Consider the following 22,273-nt stretch of genomic DNA (forward strand, 5'->3'; position numbering starts at 1 on the left):
GACATAAACGTAAATTCGAACTCTAAATATTTTATGATGATTATAAACATATTTAACAGTTCTCCAACTTCGTTACCGGTTGTTGCTTATATTTTGATATGGAACAATGCACTTTTTAAAAAAAAAATGACAAGCAAATCTCTGTTGGTTGTGCCAGACTTTTTCTATTTGAGAATTTTGAGGAATCTTCATGGGAATACTCTTGCAGCAGATTTTTTTGAAGCCATCCCCAGATCTAAGATGGTGCCAGGGGCCCCCAGTTTTATTCCATTTTATAAAATGCATTACTTCATCATAAATTCTGTGTAATTAAACCTCAAAAAATATAGCTACTAACCAACATCACTACATGTTATCATTTAATATGTTTTGTTTAATAAAAATTTTTAGTTTTAGGCTGCAACATAAAAAATAGAAAGAAGCACGGTATATAAATGATGAAATTAAAATTCACTCCCTGAGTGAAAAAGAAAAAAAATGTAGAGAAATGTTGGTATTAAAATAAAAGAGAGATGTTGTGGTCTGAAAGCTCCACCTGATAGCCTGAATCTGGCCATGAAGATGATTTATTAAGATGAAACATACAGACATTTATTGAAATGCAGGGATTTGAACAATAAAACGCATAACAAACAAAATTCTAAAAATTTACAGTTAACTATTTAATCATAAACTTACAGTTATAATACACTTATAATTGAAACATTGAAACACAGAAACTGAAGAACTGTGTTATAATATTACAGTATTTGTACTCCTTATGAACAGTGATTGAATTTATCAGTAACTCATACAGACATAAACATTGCACCAAATATTCATCATGAACTAAATCAAAAAAACATTTGATTATACAAAGATTTAGCTTTTAATGTGTCAGACAGAAAAATCTTAAAGCCATTTTAAACAAATGAAATAATTTAGACAATATATATCAATTTATTTTGTTTTAAATCAAACAATTTTAATACTAATAGTATTTTTTACAAAATATACCAGCATCTGAGTATTATTCATGAGCAGTATAAATCTTTTTTACAAAACTGTAAGAGATTGTAGTTACCATTTTTTGTATCCAGATTATGTAATGTTGTTACATGTAATCAGAGGTGGACACTACTTGAGTATTTTAAGTACATTTTCCAAGCATCTGTGCTTTATCAGAGTGTTTGTCTTGGGAAAAAAATGTACTTTTCTTTACTAAAAAATGTTCACTACATTCTAAAGCATAGAATCATATTGTGTATTCCTTTTATATATTAAAATTGATTTAATACCTAATTACACTCTTAAAACGAATGTGTTAAATTAACACATCTTGTGTCTAGTTAAGGACAACACACCTAGTGTGTTGTCCTTAAATTAACACATCTCTGTGTTATTTTTAGAACAACACACTTTGTGTTGTTTTAACACATCTTGTGTTGTCCCTTTTATTTATATAAACTCTAAATCAGCACGAAATGACACATAATGTGTTAAAATTAACACATAATGTGTTAAATAGTTTAACACAAAGCAATGTGTTAAAATTAACACACCCTGGATGTGTTAATTTTAACACATTGCTTTGTGTTAAACTATTTAACACATTATGTGTTGTTTTTAACACATTAAGTGTCATTTAAGTTCATAAAAAATAAAAGGGACAACACAAGATGTGTTAAAACAACACAAAGTGTGTTGTTCCAAAAATAACACAGAGATGTGTTCAATTAAGGACAACACACTAGATGTGTTGTCCTTAACTAGACACAAGATGTGTTAATTTAACACATTCATTTTAAGAGTGTATATAAAAATGTTGTACTTTTCTTGAGTAAAAGTACAAAGCTACTTTTTACTTAAGTAATGTACTTTGTTTGATGTTTAATGTACTTAAATATTAAATATAAACCAAAAACTTGAAATTATTAAATGTAATAGAGTAAAAAATTATGATAATATGGTTTGGAATGTATGTTTTCCAAAGAAAAACACTGATAAAATACTTAAAAATTGACTTTTATGTAGAAAGTTAAATAGTTACGTAGTGTCCACCTCTGCATGTAACCTGTTACTCCCCAAGTATATTAGGGGTCAAGCCCAGAATGGGCGAAGACCCCTATTGCAATTGTTAGTTTTCTTTAGTTATTATTATTCTGCTATTGCGTCTATGGCAACCCATAGAACCGTATGTAGGAACGTTATGAATTTTGGCACAAAGATAGAGGACAGACCAAATTTGGAGTCTCCCACTGGAACCCACTAGCGCCAACAACAGTCCAAACTTGCACGTTTTTTCTTTTAACTTCTGACCCGTAAGTCGTGGAAATTCTTGTTTCTTCTGATTCCTTGGCTCATTCCGATTCGTTATTTTCCGTCATGAAAATGTTTTGAATTGTTCGTAAAACCTACTTCTTCGAACTTGTCCTAGAGCTTTTCTCTGATTTGTGTAAAAATCAATGTGTAGCATCTAGAGACACTCAAAGTTATGGAATTCGTGTCGATTTGCCATTTAGTTTCCGTATACCACTTCAAAAGTGTTTACGTAGAGCACAAAAGAGGGATATGAGGCTGTATCTTCACAAAACCTATGTGTATTGACACGAAACTTGGAATATGTCATTACAATCATGACCTGAGGGTGCATGCAAAGTTTTGTCACAGCGCCACCTAGTGGTCACGAGTTTGATAAATGGATAGTTTTGCCTTTATCTACTGAAAACTTAGATCTAAAATCATGAGTTATTCTGTGCCCTTTTTGGCTTGACAACGGTATCGCAGCTATATTTGAAGAGTTTGGTTCCAAAACGCAATAAATCCATTTTGACAAATTTTGGTAAAAACGTGTTTTCTATACCAAGAAAGTGACAAGATGAAAACAACTATTTTCTGTTACAAACTTTCACATAGCATCTTTAGGTTATAAAAACATAAAAAATTCAAATCCATAAGTTGATTTTCAAAGATTTATTATAAAAACGGATTATTTTTTCCACAAAATGCAATAAATCCATGACAAGTTTTTATTCAAAATGCTATAAATCTATTGAATCAATAGCCTATATAAATGTGCATTCATCTTTGCCATGTTATATTCATTTAGTTGACTAGTTGTACACACTAATTAAAAATATAAACATTAATGTTATTAATCAAAACACTTACTTTGTCATATTAAGAACCCTGTCATTGCGGGTATAACTTGACGTCTTCGCTTAACGTCTTTCACAGCGATCAGCTGTAAAATGTTTTTGGTCCTGCTCGATTTTCGTTGACTTTGAGTAAAATTATGGAAAGTTTTTCATAAGATCCGTTGGGGTCAATGTGTTAGCATGAGAAGCTTGATGCTGTCGGGAGAACAAGCACCCGTCTCCCGAGTGCCTCTCAGGGAAATTGTTAGATGCTGATGGCTTACGTTTCTTTCCCATCACAGAAAACCATCACAGGTTTAGCGATGCTATTAAAGTATTATTTTGTTTTGTTTGTTGATCACAAAGTACAAAGTAGATGAGGAAAACCAGGACTCCGTGTACTCAGCGCGTCCGCCATTGTTTGTTTACATTGCGTGAACGGTGGGCTGTAATATCAGAAATGGATTTATTGCGTTCTGTAAAAAAGGGGGAGTGGCGTTTGTCGCATTTTGGGAAAAAAGGGAGAAAAGATGACAGAATAACACGGCGGATATTGGATTTTGCGTAAAATTAAGAATTTACTTTTAACTACTGACCTGATATAATGCTGATTTTGGCAGTAACTCATTTTTTTCAAAAATGGCGTTTATTGCGTTTTGGAACCAAACTCTTCATTTAAACATGTATCGGTTTTAATTTAGTTTTTGCCTTTGGATTGGTCAACTTATATAAATTGGTTTAGATGACACTTGTGCATACTATCTAAGCATGTATCATTTATATTGTTAGATGACAAAGTTTCACGTATGAGCTCCGAAATAACCTAATCCCAGGATAGAGAGGTTTAGTGAATGTGGTGTTGACTCTGTGGATGAGGGTCATTGTGTCAGAGACGCTGTAGAAGGACAGAGATCCTGAACTGTGATCCACATAAACTCCTATTCTAGAAGAACTGGACACTACAGGGAGATTTGTGTTTATCTTATTGTGCCAGAACGAACATTCAGAGGGAGAACAGTACAAACTCCAGGACTGATCATTACGTCCAAATCCACACTCTTGACCTCGTCCCTTCCTGCTGATGCTCTTATATGACACTGATATATACACATGACCACTCCATTCAATCTCCCAGTAACAGCGTCCACTCAAACGCTCTCTACACAACACCTGAGACCAACCATCAAATCTGTCTGAATGATAAGAATACTGCTGATCTGTGTCAGTGCAAGCAGCCGCTGTGTTCTCCTCAGACAGACAAATACGTCTGTGTGGTGTGTTTGGATCCAGAGAGAAGAGACTGAAATCTGAGGAAGATAAAAACATCATATTTTAAAGTACATTAGTTTATAATATTTGTTAATATGAATGTAAAGGTCAGGTTAGTGTATATACAGTATCTATTCACTGATCATTTAAAGAGATGAAGTGAATAACATTGATTATATTATTACAGTCAGATATATTAGACAACAAGTCAACAGTCAGTTCTTCAGTTTCATCTGTTAGAAGAAGAAAAGATCTGAACGACTCTGACAAGAGGAAAATAGTGATGATAGATGTGTTATAAAAGGGACAAATTCAGCACTTAAATTTAACCCATAAAATGTTTTGATTTGACCCAGCATATTAAACAGGTTTGGTTCATCCCTTTTAAAACCAGAATGTTTTAGAGTGTATTATCAGATAATGTGTTATAATGTATTATATGATCTTAGTGTAATGAATGAAAAAAATAATAATAAAATGTGTCTTACACTTTAGGAACTCCTCTCTGATCTTGGGTTCATTGGTGGGAATAACTACAGTGAATAAAACTAAAGAAAATAAAGTTACATCATCAGATTAAATCTCATATAAAATCATCATCATTTTAATCTGCTCTGTATTTCTTCTGTTATATTTGATGTTACTGTAAGACTCATTGCTGAGAGTAAATCACAGTCTTAGTTTGAGATGTTTCTTTACCTTTCTCAGATATCTTTTCAATCTCTTCTTTACAGAAATCCTCCATCTTTTCTTTCAGTTTAGTGACAGATTTCATCACATCATCAAAAGAGAGAAGAGAAGAGACAGTGATGTTGTCTGAAGATCCAGAAGATGAAGAGAGAGACTGAAAACTCTACATGAACACAACACAAAAACATCAAACCTACAATACACAACAATCAGATTTGTGTTGATTTAGACACAGTGATCTTTACTCTATTGACATGAATAAAACTCAATCCTATCAGATTAAAGTCAAGATGTATTTATTGTAATGTATGTTGTAGTGTACAGTGTTGAGTTACCTGAAGGAAACTGATGTGATCTTTTGTTTGTGAAAGTTTCTCCATCTCATCATTTCTCCTCCTCAGATCATCAATCTCCTGCTTCAGTTTCTTCAAGAGATCTTCAGCTCGACTCACTGCAGTCTTTTCCTGATCTCTGATCAGTTGTATCACCTCAGATCGTCTTCTCTCAATGGATCGGATCAGTTGAGTAAAGATCCTCTCGGTGTCGTCCACTGCTGTCTGTGCAGAGATCTGTTAACACACACAGAGAGAAACATTCAACTCAATCTCAAACACTTCTTTCAGTATTTATGTTTCATCAAAACTCACCGTGTGAATCTTCACAGACTCTCTTAGATCCTGAAGCTTCTTCTCTTTCTCCTGGATTCTCTGATGGAGTTTTCTCTGCTTGTCCTCCAGTAATCTCTGTTCAACAGATTCATAACAGATAACTCAACTGGTCAGGTAAGGTTTGAGTGAGTAATCTTCTAAACTAATTTCTGTTTTACAGTCAAGCTGTCATTTCTTCTGCTCTTGTGCGCCCTCATGTGGCCACGCGGCACTAATCAGTCGCTTCACTTCTGCTTTATATTTATATTTTATATATTTGTTCATTTGTTTATACCTGTTTCTCAGTTCTCTCTGCTGCAGCTGATACAGTGTCGTGATTTTTATGTTCATCCACCAAACAAAGCCAACAAATACATCTCTGATCAGTGCGACAGTAAACCTCGATGAGTTTGTCATGTTGAGAGCAGATCATCTCCTGAAGTCTTCCTGTCACATCAATCACTTTGTGTTTCTTTTCTCTGTGAAAAGCTTCATGTTGTTCAAAGTGAGTTTGACAGTAAGATTCAAGACACACCAGACAGGACTTGATAGCTTTGTATTTTCTGTCAGTACAGACGTCACACTTCACATCTTCAGGTCCAGCAGAACTGAGAGCAGATCGATCAGTCTGAAGTCTCCTCAGGTCCTCCACCATATTAGCAAGCATCACATTCTTTCCTAAATCAGGTCTTGTATTGAAGGTCTGTCTGCATTGAGGGCAGCTGTAGTTTCTCTTCTGATCATCTTGATTCCAGCAGTTTGTAATACAGCTCATACAGTAACTGTGTCCACAGGGAATGGTCACTGGATCCTTCAGTAAATCCAGACAGATTGAACAGATGAACTGATCCTCAGACACTGAAATACTCGCTTCCGCCATTTTAACAGACTGCGTAAATACAGTCGCGCGTATAACAACTGACAAACACGAAAGTTTCGGTTTCTCGGGAATCGACGTCAATACATCTTCGCGCACGGCATCACGCAATTTTTTATGCTAGGCACGTGACAGGAAACACTTTATGCAGCAACATCCCAAGCAGTAGCAGTTACCCTAAAGTCAGTAGCCGTTTCCCAATGTCAAGGATACTTCCTTGGCAGGACTAGTCCTTTCAAGTCACTTCCTTTAGAGGCTAGGCGAGGCTCCTTTTAAGCATTCGGAGAACACGTTAAATGGAACAGGCTAGCAAGTGCACGTCATTGCGTCATTGCGTGATTGAAATGTGTGCTTTCGGTGCTGCGCGCATAGGATTGTGGGTGATTTCAGCGCGTGAAGAGCGCGAAGGATACAAATTTGCATCCTTTCCTGTATATGGGATATTTCTCGAACGAAGGACTCAGTCCTTGGCTGAAATTTCAAGGATCCTCGACATTGGAACAGTCCTTCGACGGACGTCGATGACGTAGCATCCTCGAAATTCTAGCTTCCGAGGATCCTTCCTTGACATTGAGAAACGGCTAGTGGCATGGCATTACGCACAGAAGTTGGCATGTGCCATTACAGAAAACCCTGCTGATAAAAACAATAAAACCAAAAAAATTCTAATGGTTTTATTGGGAATTTTATTGATTCTTCTAATGGAATATGGCTCAAAACACACTGCAGTGTAGTGGTTTTAATGGTAAAAGCTAATGGTTCCTATTGGTATTTTAATGGAAACTATTAGAATTTTCTGTAATAGTTTTATTGTTTTTTCAGCAGGGAAGAGCCACTAAACGGTAGCATAAGCCACTGGAAACCACGTGCCAATAAGATGGCATACCACCATGGCCTTCCCCACCATTGAAGTCCCCCCCCCCCCCGCTGAATAAAACAGCATCAAACCAGCATGGAAATTATGCTGGTTTGATGCTGGTTTAGCTGGTGATCACCAGCATACCAGCACCAAACACAACATATGCTGGTCTTGCTGGTATGACCAGCATGGGATGCTGGTGCTAATGCTGGTTTAGCTGGTGCTTATGCTAGTTTGGGGCTGGTTTAGCTGGTACTAATGCTGGTGCTGGTTTAGCTGGTGTTCACTAGCAAACCAGCACTAAAACACAACATTGCATTGACGCTTGAAAAGTTGAGAAATGTTCAACTTCTGGCGCAAGCAACGGCAGTGACGGCACATTCACACGGGGCGTAAGCGTTAACGCTTAACGGAAGGCTTGTCTGAAGCGTGGCCAACAGCCAATCACAGTGGCTGCTACAAATGCTCCAGTCTTCCATAAACCTAATTTGCTGGCTCTGCCTAGGTTATTTGCATAAGGCGATCTGATTGGCTGACGCACACGTTGCCGCTTGAAAAGTTGAGAAATGTTCAACTTCTACCGCGAGCAACAACACTGAAGCGGCGCCAACGGATCCACAATTCAGTTCGGCAACACATGACGTCACCCATTAAAAGTGAATGGAAAGCGTTAACGCTTATGCCCCGTGTAAATGCACCGTCACGGTATGCATGCAGGGCAAGAGGAATATTTATATGGGGTAATGTGAAGTAATCAGCAATCATAGATTCATTTTTCAGTAAAATTATCACTTTGTAGATGCCAGCAAAAATCTACCATTTTGGGGTGGGTCCTTTAAAATGCAAATGAGCTGATGAAATTAAAACACTGATCAAAATGATGGTGTTTCGTTGAAATTAAAACTCAATTGTGCTGTCAATTATCTTTTCTTTTTCTTTGCATTAATGGCAGTGTTATGGTTGGCTAGTGAAGATTAAGGGGTGGTATTATTGTATAATTTTTCATGATATGACCTCTTTAACCGATTTCAATTATGATCTACTTTCATTACAAAAACAATTTGTCTCCAGTTACTGATAATCTTGATTCTTGGACATGACAAAAATCATTATCATAAAGAATTACCATAAGCTCACATGCGTCATGGAAATGTTTCACTTGCTATAATTTTAATGTAAAAATGAAATAAAGTCTTCTTATAGAAATTGCTTTTTTTTGTTTAACTATAACATTACACCCAACTGTAAGAACGCATAGGAGTGTAAATTCCCCGTATTTTTGTCCAATTTGTGTCTTTGTTTATTGGTTAGACACACAATGCTCCTGTTGATCTTTGTTTTAGCTGTATCAGAATAACACTTTAAAGGGGCCATGGCATGAAAATCTGACTTTTTTCATGTTTAAGTGCTATGATTGGGTCCCCAGTTCTTCTATCAACTTAGAAAATGTGAAAAAGATCAACCCAGTAACTTAGTTTTGGTAAACCATTCTCTGAAAACATATGAAAAATTAGGTCATTGAAATTTGGTTCTCCTTGTGATGTCATAAGGAGCTCTTATTAAAATAATACCGCCCCTTAATCTGCACTAAAGAGTAAATAATTGACAGGACAATTGAGCTTCAGTTGCAACAAACCACCATTATGGTGATCAGTGTTTGCATTTTATCAGCTCATTTGCATTTTAAAGGACACACACAAAGCGCACATTTTTGCTCACAACTACAAAGTATCAATTTTAACATGTTATAATATATGATCTATGGAGTATTTTGAGCTAAAACTTCACCTACGTACTCTGGGGATACCAAAGATTTATTTTACATCTTAAAAAAATATTGTGAAATGTTGTGACTATATTGCATATTATTAATGATTGTCGTTGCAACCGTTATCAGTGGTGACGTCTCATGTGATGAACATGTCCATATATGGATCAACCCCGCTGAAGTGGGCGTGTCCCATGGGGGTTCCCCAATATAAAGGAAGGACTGACACGCCGCACGAACTCGCACAATAGAGACTTCATGCTGTCTTTGTTCTTAATCCCCTTTCCCGCACAAATCTTAAATTGAAAATTAGTAGTCAATAAAATAATACAATGCAACAAGAAAATTCTTCTCCTTGTAGTTTTCCTTGTACTTTACACCCCTTTAATATCTGAGACAGGATATCTGCAGTGTAAACCTGAAGTATAATCTATGATTTTATAAAGAAACCACATACCAGTGTTTTAAGTTTTATAAAAAGCATTATATTGTACTTTAAATCTATACTTAAAAAATAACACTGCTATTTATTTCTGAAAAGAATATCCTGTAAAACAAATAAAAACAACAGAGAACAGTAACAAAATCTTTGTTAAAAACATCGATTCATCACAGGACTGATACCTGAATGAAATTTATAAGGCATTCAAGACCAATTCAGTTTTTTTAACACATCTTTTTTTTCAGAAACAAAATGTTTGTCCTGGTAACTACTTTACTTTATATACAAAGAACATATCTTTAAAAATATAATGAACAACTTTATTTTCTCTTTGAGAAAGTTTGTTACTAATACTACTTTAAAGTGACAAAATTTTTTTTTTTTTTTTATTAAATTTTTAAGGCACCAACATGCAGTCAACAACAAAGCAAAACATAAAATCTCTAACAAAACCTGTTAATTTAGTGGTTAATAAAGCTTTTATAATAAGCAATATTAGCATATATATGACAATAATGTATTCTTATAAACCACACATGCACACAAAGATGCTCAGAATAGAAATATGTTGTCTGTGTGGTAAGGTAGAAGTTTCATTAGGTCATTAAAACCTTAACAAAACATCTATCTGTCCTATTGTTTGTCTGCTTTAATTTGTTTTATGTCGTTTTATACACACTTTATAGCATGGAAGCTCTTGCATGGTTTTTAAAATGCAGTTTTTTTGCAGCGTTGGAACTTGATTTTGATGAATGATTGAAATGAATGTATTGTTTTGGTGATTTAATGAGTCTGTACCCAAAATCTATGAGTAAAATAGTGCAAAATTGGCAATGATAACTGTCCACACACTTGCCACTTGACATTTTTAAAATGGTGCGTTTTATCATACCAATTTAAAATAAATAATAGATTTTTCCTTTTGTTCTCTGAATCTTGTTCAGGTGTGTCGTTTCATGTGCAGGGCGAGATGATCAGAACGAGAGAAACATCTGCAAAATCAATACAAGGAATGATTATTGTATGTACAGGACAACATCTTAATAAAACACTTTGGTTTGATCACATGTTGTAATGGTCACCTGTCACAGTGGCTGCATTTGAAGGGTTTTGCTCCTGTGTGTTTTCTGAAGTGTCTCGTCAGTTCATCGCTTCGAGCAAAGCTCCACTCGCAGCCATCCCATGAACACCTGTACGGCTTCTCACCTGTACACAACATTACACTTATCATTCACTGCTGCAGATCTCTATTTAACATCATTGAAGTACAAATCTGACATAGTTTCGTCTTTTGTCTGCTTAGGCAAAATTACAAACAGATTTTTGGATATTTGATGTGGTTGATTTAATAAACGTGTCAAAATATAGTATTGGTTTAGACCTGTTAGTAACATGAACAATGAATCAGCATTACAGACAGACATTATTACAATCTGCAAGTTAAACTTAAGATATTAACTGAATGCTCTCGACACGTACTATACGTACGTATATTCTATGGCCAAAAATATGTTTTAAATATATGCTAAATAAATTTTATAGAATGTAAAACCTAATTTAATATATTTTTGAATTTGAAAATATATTTAATTTTAATCTTCATATATCAACATACATTTCAAGGGCAAGCAAATACATTTCTAATTTTACAATCCATATGGCAAGAAATGTATTCTTGGCCAAAATATATTATTTAAATATATGCTAAATACAAGTTAATCTTATAAAGTATATTTTAAAGTTTAAAATATATTTCATTTTAACCTATTCAAACATGTTATTTTTAAAAGCTTTGTAACATAAAAAGTTTTTCTTCCAATGCGACGTGAATATATTAACTTACTTTAAAATATATTGAGGGCTAAATGTATATTTAAATGCTTTTTAATTATTTTTGTTATATACTTCAAAATATACATTAAATGGCAAAAAAATAAACTGGTGAAAAATATACACTGTAAAAAAATCCGTCGAAATTACAATGTAATTGCAGCTGGGTTGCCGGTAATTTACCGTAGATTTAAATTTATGTTATTTACTGGCAAGAGTTTGTTCAAAGTTAAATAAATTTTAAATATTAACAAGTCTTTATCTTTACAGAATAAAACTATACAATAACAGCCTCATGCAAAGCATTCTGGGAACCAGAAATCATCATCAACCTTTTTCTAGGTTTTGCTTCAGATTTTGTTTCCCAGAATGTTTTGCTTGATACCGTTTTTTTAGTTTTACTCTGTAAAGACAAAGACTTGTAAATGTTAAATGTTCATTTAACTTTGAACAAAATGTTGCCAGTAAATAACATAAATTTAAATCTACAGTAAATAACCGGCAACCCAGCTGCAATTTCTAAGGATTTTTTTTACAGTGTATTTTTGTAAACATAGTCCAAAATATATTTCAGCAAATATATTTTTTGGCCATTTTTTATGTATATTTTTAAATATATTAAAAAATATATTTTTTTGTCGTATCATGGGTCATGCCATTCCAAAATATCTGTTTGTTGGCAGAATCCACTTAATCGATTTTTAACTCTTTTAACATTTAACTCTTTCCTCGCCATTGACGAGCTATCTCGTTGATTAAAAGAAAACATTTCCCTGCCAATGACGCTTTCCTGAGGAGTTTTTACGGTAATCTTTCATTTCGCTATTATACACTAGATGGCGCCCTTACCCAATTTATAAAAAACTGAAGCAAAAAACAAATTTTAAAACATTTTAAACTCTGTGTATGTTTTAATGATCGTTCTGAATCTGATCTCTAACAAATTCCTTTACAAAAATGCTAATTTTTGCTCAAAATTTGGTATTTTTGAAGAAACCTACCTATATATAAGAGGTTACAAAAGGAGAACAAATGAAGATAGGATAAAAAAAATCCCATTCTGCAGAGGGTCTGTTCTTTCATTTGATATTTTTGTATGTTTAATTATATATTTATAAAAGAAAATTTACCTGGATGGCATTTTGTGAAACTCTTTTGAAAATCACAAAAATGCTGGCGGGTAACTTTTTTTTAAACTTAAACTTGGGTCCTGTGTGAGTACTTGGAACTGAATACAACTTTAATATGGCAGCCACATGGATCAAAGCGCCCCCTAAATGTGTGCTTCAGCTTCTTCATTTTTACATTTTGCCTTTCATTATTTACAATATTTCTGTATCCACTTATTTTTCATTCAGAAGTGGGGGTTTTACCCAAAATGTTTGCATGCACTTGGAGGGTTTTGCAGCTAAAGACAGTCAAGTTATTTAAATACCAGTGTAATGACTAAAGTGACATAAATTTAAATAACCTTTACATTGCCATAAAAGTAAAATTACTGAACCTAAACATAAGAGCCTGATAAAAAATGCTGAAATGTTATGAAACTACTATAGGAAGAGAAAATGCTTCACTTCTGCCAGTACTTAGTCTTTTAACCTTACTGAAGGTTATAGGAGCGGTTTAAAAAGTGCTTTCTATGGGCTGATATTCAACACTGTTTATTTGTTTATTAACTTCAACCACCTTTATATGGAAGAAGTTTTGTTCCCCAAGGCTGAGTAAACTGTTGTGGCAACAGTTAGTCAAAATACAGGCGTATACTCAAACTACTTACCGGTGTGTGTGCGCTGATGTGCTTTCAGATGGGAGCTCTTGGTGTACATCTTGCTGCAACCATTAAAGTAACAGCGATGAGTTCTCCTTCTGTCTTCAGGTGACCTCTCACCTTTGACCTCCTCCTCCTCATCTCTCATCCTCCCCGCATCTTCTTGCAGCTCTGCCGTATGTCGCTCTATAACAGAGACTGATGCTCTCTCAGTGATCTGCTTAGGAGACAGAGGAGAGCAGGGCGGCGTTGGGGGCGTGCGAGTGACCGCCTGTTCATGTTCAGATGCGCTGGGGTCCAGTGTGTATGTTACTGTATGAACACCAGCAGATGGAAAGATCTGGCAGCTGTCGCTGGTGAAACACTCTTCAGGTTTCGGGTGAGGCGGTGGGTCAATGACGTCTCTCTGTGTTGATGCGTTCCCTCCAGTTGTCTCACAACATCGCAGAAACTGATTCCAGAAATCGTCAGACTCACACACTGATCTCAGATCTTCTGTGGAGATGTAGGGCTCATTCTGCAGATAGCGCTCAAGCTCAAAACATGTCTGAGAGAGAAACCAGAGACATAAACAGCAACCAGAAAAATGACTTTCACTTCATAACAGGCATGTTAACAGTTTATATACATACATTTGATACTTCTATTTCAGTATACTATATAAACAATAACAAACCACAGAAGATAGTGGGACACAAAAAAACCCATACATTTTTCCCATAGACTTTTGGATTATCGCAAAAAATGAGCTGTGTGTTAAACAAAAGTTTATAACACACGTTTTATGCAAGAAGATAATCTGAACACAACTTTTATGATTTTTGAAGTCAAATGTTTTAAATTATTTTTAGTAAACACATTTAGACTAGAATCATAAAAGCTCTACACTGTGAAAAGATTAATCGCGATATATACAAAATAAAAGTTTGTTTTCGCATAATATATGTGTGTGCACTGTGTGTAATTGTTTTGTATAAAGACACGCACATGCATGTATTTATATATATTTTTACATTTTGATATATTTTATATTATATGTAAAAATATATACATAAATTACAGTTTTCTTACATTTATACATGTATGTGTGTATTTATATAGTAATTACTCACAATACACACACAAATATATCATGCAAACACATTTTATTTTATTTTAAATAAACTTTTATTTTGTATGTGATTAATCGCGATTAATATTAAATTTGCACAGGTCTGTTATTATCTCTCTCTCTCTGTCCTCTCTCAAACACTAACACACACACACACACACACACACACACACACACACACACACACACATATATAAATAAGAGAGAGAGAGAGAGAGAGAGAGAGAGAGAGAGAGAGAGAGAGAGAGAGAGAGAGAGAGAGAGAGAATAACAGACCTGTGCAAATAATTGTATACAATAGCCTTCTACAATGACATTATAAAGATTTTATAATGTTAAAAAATATATATTTTGCTTTATTGTATTTTAAACATGTATATGTGACGTGTGTATTTATATATACATAATAATTACACACAATATATGAGAGAGAGAAACAGAATAAAAGACCTGTGCAAACAAAATGAAACTTTAGCATTATACAATGAAATGTTATAATGTTAAAAAATGATATTTTTGCTTTATTGTATGTTAAATTGTGTGTAGAAAATGAAGTAATAAAGGCTATTTACAGTACCTGCTGCCAGTAGTCTTCTAAAGATGGTAATGCTGACAGGTATCCCGTATCAAGGACGCTCTGTAGCTCTTGAAAAATACTGCACATGGGAATAACATCCATAATCCACCCACCTACGTTCAAGAATGATTGATCGCACAGACAGAGCACAAACAAGCAAACTTCCCATTTCAAAACACGCGAAACAACTTCACTGACATTCAGTGAACGCCCACATCCTCAACTCAGCTCCACCCATAAAGGGGTTTGCCGTTTTGTGAGTCTTGTTGCAAAAGGAAAGACATCGCACTTGATGACAATGTTTGCATTTCAGTCATACATGATCAACTTGAAATGATTGAGGCAAACTGATCTTTAAAAATGGCTGTCTGTGATTGCAATACATCGACATAATGCCGACCAATACTTCATTTTGACCATATATTTAGTGTTTATGCTCAAATTTCACTAACATGTTTTCTCTAGGTTGCGCATGTTACTGCGCATGCTCAAAGACTAAAGCGGCCGCATTGAGGTGTAGAAACACTGCGGTGTCTTGTTAATATATAAAGTCTTTGGTTTGTTTTGCTTCTCTGTGATGATTGGTGCGTTGAATTCGCGCTATTTCTGGGGCGGTATATAACGTTTGCCCATTCGTATATTTGCGGAAGTGTTTGTGGTACTTCCACGTATTTCAAATCGAGATTCGAGAAGGACAAGATGTGCTAAAGCACCACAAATAGTTAGCGTGCGGTTTAAATAGACATATGTTGCACGCTACTCAGCAAAGGGCTCTCTATTTCAATTCAAAGGAACTTTATTGGCATGATTGTGTCACTTATTGCCATAGCATTATGCATAAAACAAACATACAATAACAGTAACAAACATTAAGGTGGAATTAAGCGAATGTGCTGGGTGATGGATGAAGTACTACTGCAAATAAAGTCAAATAAAATGTTTTTTTTTACTTTTTATCATTTTACATTTTTTTTATTTTACTTTTCTCTCTCTCTCTCTCTCTCAATAAATAAATAAATCTAAGTGTGCTTTATTGGTATGACAATAGTAAGTTAGAGCAGTGGTTCCCAAACTTTTTCAGCGTGCGGCCCCCCTACAAAAAAAAGTAGTGCTTTTGGTTAGTTGCCTTATTTTTTTTTAGGTTTAATTACACAGAATTCATGATAAATTAATGTATCTCATAAAATGTCATAAAACTGGGGCCCCCCTGGCACCATCTCGCGGCCCCCCTGGGGGCCCCGGCCCCCAGTTTGAAAACCACTGAGTTAGAGAAATAAAAAATAAGAACCAAAAGCTAAACAATATTTAGTTGCTGAACAGAGAAGTATCTAGATATAATGAAGACATTAAGTCGGGTCAAAATGTGACCCTGGACCAGAAAAACAGTCATAAGTTTTTATAAATAAGCCTTTCCTTGATGAATGCAAGGATAGGACAATATTTCAGTGAGTTATAACTATTTGAAAATCTGGAATCTAAGAAGTGGCTGCTGGTGAATTTTTTTTTTTTTTTTGGGGGGGGCACAAACACACTTTATATAAAACGTTTACTGTGGTAAGGCAGGACTGTTAATAGCCATTGATGATGCATCATTATCTGAGGGTGCATAAAAATACTTAGAAAATTACCTTTAAAGTTGTCCAAATGAAGTCCTCACAAAAATAAAGTTTTGATATATTTACGGTAGGAAGTGTACGAAATATCTTCATGGAATATTATATTTTTGGCATAAAAGAAAAAAATCGATAATTTTGACCAATGCAATGCAATGTGCTTCAAATATAGCTTACCTGTGCAACTTAAAGCAACACTATGTAGTTTCCATGTAAAAATGACTTACAGCTCCCCCATGTGGTTGAAAAGCGCAACAGTGCCTGGTATCAGACACTCTTCTGCAGGCAGGGGGAGGGGCGGGGCTGTGTTTCCTACCCTCCACCGCCACTTTCAGAGTGTGCTTGTAGCAGCTAGGAGGCTGCTCAGGTTGCAGCAACAGTACAATTTGTCCAGTTAAAAGTTGTTCTATCACTGAAATAATTTTAGAGACATTATTTAAAAGTAAAAAAACTACATAGTGTTGCTTTAAGACTCATGATATTTATGTGTTTTTTTGTCTGGCTCATATTTTAGCATTTGCACACGAGAATATTATAGTATGTGAAAATCAATACGCAAAATTAGTAGGCTATGTCCGAATTAAGCTCAATATTCGTAAAGAGATATGTCAAAAAAGAACAATATTTTTGGTATGCATCAGATAAACACTTCTATCCCATAAGGCCACGTGAGCTAAGAAGCTGCAAAATTCAAAAACAACATCTTTTTAAGTTTAGATGATATACACTCACCTAAAGGATTATTATAGGAAGCATACTAATACTGTGTTTGACCCCCTTTAGAACTGCCTTAATTCTATGTGGCATTGATTCAACAAGGTGCTGAAAGCATTCTTTAGAAATGTTGACCCATATTGATAGGATAGCATCTTGCAGCTGATGGAGATTTGTGAAATGCACATCCAGGGCACGAAGCTCCCGTTCCAACACATCCCAAAGATGCTCTATTGGGTTGAGATCTGGTGACTGTGGGGGCCATTTTAGTACAGTGAACTCATTGTCATGTTCAAGAAACCAATTTGAAATTATTCATTCTATGTGACATGGTGCATTATCCTGCTGGAAGTAGCCATCAGAGGATGAGTACATGGTGGTCATAAACGGATGGACATGGTCAGAAACAATGCTCAGGTAGGCTGTGGCATTTAAACGATGCCCAATTGGCACTAAGGGGCCTAAAGTGTGCCAAGAAAACATCCCCCACACCATTACACACCCACCCCCAGCCTGCACAGTGGTAACAAGGCATGATGGATCCATGTTTTCATTCTGTTTACACCAAATTCTGACTCTACCATCTAAATGTCTCAACAGAAATCGAGACTCATCAGACCAGGCAACATTTTTTTCAGTCTTCAACTGTCCCATTTTAGATAGTGAGATTGTGCAAATTCTAGCCTCTTTTTCCTATTTGTAGTGGAGATGAGTGGTACCTGGTGGGGTCTTCTGCTGTTGTAGCCCATCCGTCTCAAGGTTGTGCGTGTTGTGGCTTCACTAATGCTTTGCTGCATACCTCGGTTGTAACGAGTGATTATTTTAGTCAAAGTTGCTCTTCTATCAGCTTGAATCAGAAGGTCCATTCTCCTCTGACCTCCAGCATCAACAAGACATTTTCGCCCACAGGACTGCCGCATACTGGATGTTTTTCCTTTTTTACATCATTCTTTGTAAACCCTAAAATGGTTGTGAGTGAAAATCCCAGTAACTGACCAGATTGTGAAATACTCAGACCGGCCCGTCTGGCACCAACAACTATGTCACGCTCAAAATTGTTTAAATCACCTTTCTTTCTCATTCTGACATTCAGTTTGGAGTTCAGGAGATTGTCTTGACCAAGTCTGTAGGTACATCGTTTCATTTGATATATGTCAGGTACAGATGATCTTTCAGAGATTGTCATTCAGAACACACTTGAAATGACAAAAAATTAAAAGAGTCTCCACTGAATACTCTGTATTATAGCACAATACACAATACAAATACAGCTAACATGCACAAAACAAATCAATGCAAAACATATTTAAAAATTACAAATACAAACAGTCAAAAGTTTTTGGCCCACTGTTTAGCAAATGGATTACTAACTAGTTTACATTTATCCAACAAAACACCAAAATACAACAATTGTTGGGTTTTGCAGTGATGTGATTCAGTTTTTTTGTGGTGGTCTACAAAAGGGATTATTGAAATACTCAAAATTCTGTTGCACTGTTTTGTGGTAGGAAAGGCTTTGACAAAGGTTTTTTGGGGAACCAAAAATGGCCACAAAGAGTGCTTTTCAAACTCTGAATGCTGACCAAGCAGTTGTGCAGACTACAAATATGGCAAGCTGAATATGCAAAATAGCTATTTGCGATGCACAATTTTGATGAATGTTTCTTTTAAACACACAATTCTAAATATAAAATCCAGCCATTTCATACACACACACACTCACACACACACACACACGCATGATCAGACTTGTTTAAGAGGGGGGGACGTGTTTTAGTTTTCTTATAACAGGTTCTTAAAGCGGGTTTGTTTGGAGGTAATTAATCTGTTTCTTATAACAATCTCACACATTCAATACTCAACCTGTATGACAGCTATCGAAAACAACACAATATGACCCATGAATGATAGGCAGACATCTCTCTCTGTTACATTGTGATGTGTGACATTCAGTTCAGTTGATTTCTTTGCCCATTTTAAAATTGATGTTGTATAGCAGGTGGATCTTTCCTGGTTTGATTTGAACATCTAATCATTTCTCTCTCCAAATGCACACCATACAGTAATACAACAACAGCTGTTGTATTAACTATACATTGGTAGTTGTAAAATAGATTTTAGTTGCTAATTTATGTAAACACAAAAAATCCTGGGTTGTTTTCAACCCAGCGTCGAGTCAAAAGGGACAAACCCAGCTTATGGGTTAATTAACCCAGAAAAAAAGTTTATATTTGATTAAACAGTGGGTTAAAACAACCCAGCATAGGTTAAATTACAACCCATCAAGTTGGGTTTATCCCTTTTTGACCGAACGCTGGGTTGAAGCTAACCGAGCATTTTTTAGAGTAAACATAGAGGCAAAGTGTATATTTTGTGTTGTGGCTAGACCCCCATATGGCACATTTCTTTGGCCAGAATATCTTTTAAATATATGCTAAATATATTTTGTAAAATGTTAAGCTTAATTTAATATATTTTTGAAAATATATTTAGTTTTAAGCTTTATATGTCAAATATTTTCAATTTATTTCAGAGGCAACAAATACATTTCTAATTTTACAACCCATACGGCAAAAAATATATATTTCCTGGACAAAATATAAAAGTTTGTATAAAATAAAGAAGTATATTTTCGCAGTAAAAAATATATTTAATTTGAATATTTTCAAAATTATGTTTACAGGTTTATAAGTTTTTCCCCCAATGTGACATGAATATAAATGTTTTCAAATATATTTCAAAATATACAAAAATATAAATTGGTAAAAAATTTATTTTTGTAAACATATTTTAAAATATATTTCAGTACATATATGTTTAAGTCGTTTTTAAAACCTTTTTAGCACAAAAAAACACACTGCAAACATACAACTCAGATTGTAATTAATATTCTTCTGGTCATGGGTTTAAAGTCTAAAATACAAATACAAGACAAAACTCAAGAGTTGCAAATGCAGACTTCGCAAATTAAAGGGCACCTATTGTCTGAATCACGATTTTACATTTATCGTCTCCAACATAAATCTCTTTTCTTGGACTACAACATACACACGGATTGTAGGCAACAGTTTACTTCCTGTGATTGGTGATGTAATAAAGACAGACATTATCATAATTCCTCACAGCATGTAAGTTAACTCCTGTTAGCATTGCATTGCGAGCGAATCTTTTAAACATGGTAAGGAGCGTCACATTTAGAGATGTTCAAATCTGACTCTAAATGCATTTCAGGAAGAGAGTAAAATCTGAAGCTACAAAAATGTACGGTATGTGTAAAATAATATGTTTTTTTAAACCTTAAACCATTCAAACACTTAATTTTATACCAAATACACAACAACATTGATTTTTTTTAGCAATGAAATAGGTGCACTTAAGCAATTTTTGTCTCTCTAAAGTTGATTAATGAATAAACCTGACCTCTCAAGTATACATCATGTTTCTAACATGACTAAATGCCCCACAATCCAAACATGGGTATAGTACATGTCACATAAATGTTAATTTATTTTGAGTTTAAGAGGCACATTAAACTTCAATCAACATTTTTGAATGACCACAAAGTATGAATCATGTTGATTTAAACAATATTTTATTCCAAAATACAAACAAGAAATCACACAGTTGCATTTCTCACTGTTTGGATGTCATGGTTTCTCATCGGTGTGTGTGTGTGTGTGTTAGATGCTAAAGCGTTTCACCTTTCAGGTAGAATGAAAGACAAGATATAGTCAAAGATCCAGATACACAGATTTCTGTTTCAAACTGGGTGAATTTAAGTACCAAACAACATCAGGTCTATTCTTTAAACACTGTGGCAAAAATACATCTTTGAGTTATAAAGTTACCAAAAGCCCTTCACCAACATCGCATCTCATTTTTGCCGTTTTGCATATCAGACCGACACAACTGCGAAAAAAACCTTGCAACCGTGAAACAAACACCGTGATAAAATACTTTTGATTCAAATAGAAATACAAACTAACAAGCTTTAATACTTCATAATATAAAGGGCTTAAAAATAACTGATATGTTCACCTGGTGTTTTACCGCGGTAATACTGCAGTGATAAAAACTGTAGACAATATTTTGTAGACATTTTTTCACTTTCTTTAAATTAAAAATGTCATCAAACACACAGAATCATACGGTTTCACCCCATTAACCAAATAAAGTCATAATATGAGTACAATTATATTTGTATAAAGAAAACTAAGCCTTAAATTCTCAATATCCATAATGCAAAAAATATATATATATATACTGTAATGTGCAAAAAATACATGTTACAATTGTAACATCACCGTGGTTACTGTTGATTTATATAAATGTCAATCTAACAAGAATAATAAAAATCCATTACAGTATTAAGAATTTATGTTCATAACGGTGCTAAATCAGGCGTCGTTTTCTTTATGCAATATATAACAACATATTTTTCGCTTTTAATCCGGGGAAAAATCTGGACGTGTTTACATGAGACTCACTGGACTATAAATAAGACTGTAGAGGATAAAATGAATCATTTGAAATCATGGTGATAAATCAGACATTTTATGGCAGTCGTAGATGTGTTTTTGACTGCAGTTATCATCACGAGAGTCTCTGTCCTCTCAGTGTTGAGTGATGTGATTCTGACCTCACGTGTCGTCTGAGGAGTCAGATCTCTTCTTAGCTGATGACCATTAGATGAAAAGTTCGGACATTATTCCTAAACAACACAAACACAGAAAGCAATCCATCAGTTAAACAGATCAAGTGTTTACCGGGTCTTTGGATCGGTGGGTTGAGGGCTTTTACTGAGTATCCTGCAAAGTGAGTAAGCACAATGTAAAGAGTTTAGTCGTTCATGTTACATCATCACAAGTTTGAGTATTATACAGATGAAATAATCTGCAGCCACACTTACATATAGTACATGTGTTTATTTATAAAGTATTTCATTTATCAGATCATCTAAAATGACCACAAAACCAGTCATAAGACACATGG

General features: G+C 34.8%; 3 protein-coding genes across 5 annotated transcripts in view; all 3 read right to left on the reverse strand.

Moving 5' to 3' along the window:
* Positions 1–3,302: 3,302 nt before the first annotated feature.
* Positions 3,303–22,273, reverse strand: part of LOC129443216 (E3 ubiquitin/ISG15 ligase TRIM25-like) — a 112,980-nt gene continuing 94,009 nt past the window's right edge. The window contains exons 1-6 of one of the 2 annotated variants that reach the window (XM_073864470.1): positions 6,018–6,713; positions 5,723–5,818; positions 5,411–5,644; positions 5,085–5,238; positions 4,874–4,933; positions 3,305–4,423 (exon numbers count right to left, since the gene is read on the reverse strand). In XM_073864470.1, the coding sequence (XP_073720571.1) occupies positions 3,894–4,423; positions 4,874–4,933; positions 5,085–5,238; positions 5,411–5,644; positions 5,723–5,818; positions 6,018–6,602 (1,659 nt within the window). In that variant the 5' untranslated portion in view covers positions 6,603–6,713 and the 3' untranslated portion in view covers positions 3,305–3,893. Of the gene's footprint in view, positions 4,424–4,873; positions 4,934–5,084; positions 5,239–5,410; positions 5,645–5,722; positions 5,819–6,017; positions 6,714–22,273 lie in introns of those variants that run through there. The other variant, XM_073864468.1, reaches the window with a different exon arrangement.
* Positions 9,689–15,186, reverse strand: LOC129443227 (Krueppel-like factor 6). Its single transcript, XM_055203706.2, has 4 exons — positions 14,955–15,186; positions 13,276–13,813; positions 10,751–10,874; positions 9,689–10,660 (listed from the first exon to the last, which is right to left on the reverse strand). Exons 1-4 carry the CDS (start codon positions 15,054–15,056, stop codon positions 10,609–10,611), a joined length of 816 nt encoding a protein of 271 aa, XP_055059681.2. The 5' UTR covers positions 15,057–15,186; the 3' UTR covers positions 9,689–10,608.
* Positions 20,857–22,273, reverse strand: part of LOC141362433 (band 4.1-like protein 3) — a 40,845-nt gene continuing 39,428 nt past the window's right edge. For both annotated transcript variants that reach the window (XM_073864498.1, XM_073864499.1), the window contains one exon: positions 20,857–21,992. The gene's annotated coding sequence lies outside the window, so the exon portion shown is untranslated. The remainder of the gene's footprint in view (positions 21,993–22,273) is intronic.

Source organism: Misgurnus anguillicaudatus, unplaced genomic scaffold (assembly GCF_027580225.2).
Source record: "Misgurnus anguillicaudatus unplaced genomic scaffold, ASM2758022v2 HiC_scaffold_26, whole genome shotgun sequence".
NCBI lineage: Eukaryota > Metazoa > Chordata > Actinopteri > Cypriniformes > Cobitidae > Misgurnus > Misgurnus anguillicaudatus.

What these genes read in the sequence shown, in the direction of transcription:
- LOC129443227 (XM_055203706.2), bottom strand. Translation starts at nt 15,056, where the DNA reads ATGGATGTTATTCCCATGTGCAGTATTTTTCAAGAGCTACAGAGCGTC. An exon ending in TAGAAGACTACTGGCAGCAG is followed by an intron (nt 13,814 to 14,954) that starts GTACTGTAAATA and finishes TTTCTCTCTCAG; the next exon opens with ACATGTTTTGAGCTTGAGCG. An exon ending in ACATCAGCGCACACACACCG is followed by an intron (nt 10,875 to 13,275) that starts GTAAGTAGTTTG and finishes TGTTGTGTACAG; the next exon opens with GTGAGAAGCCGTACAGGTGT.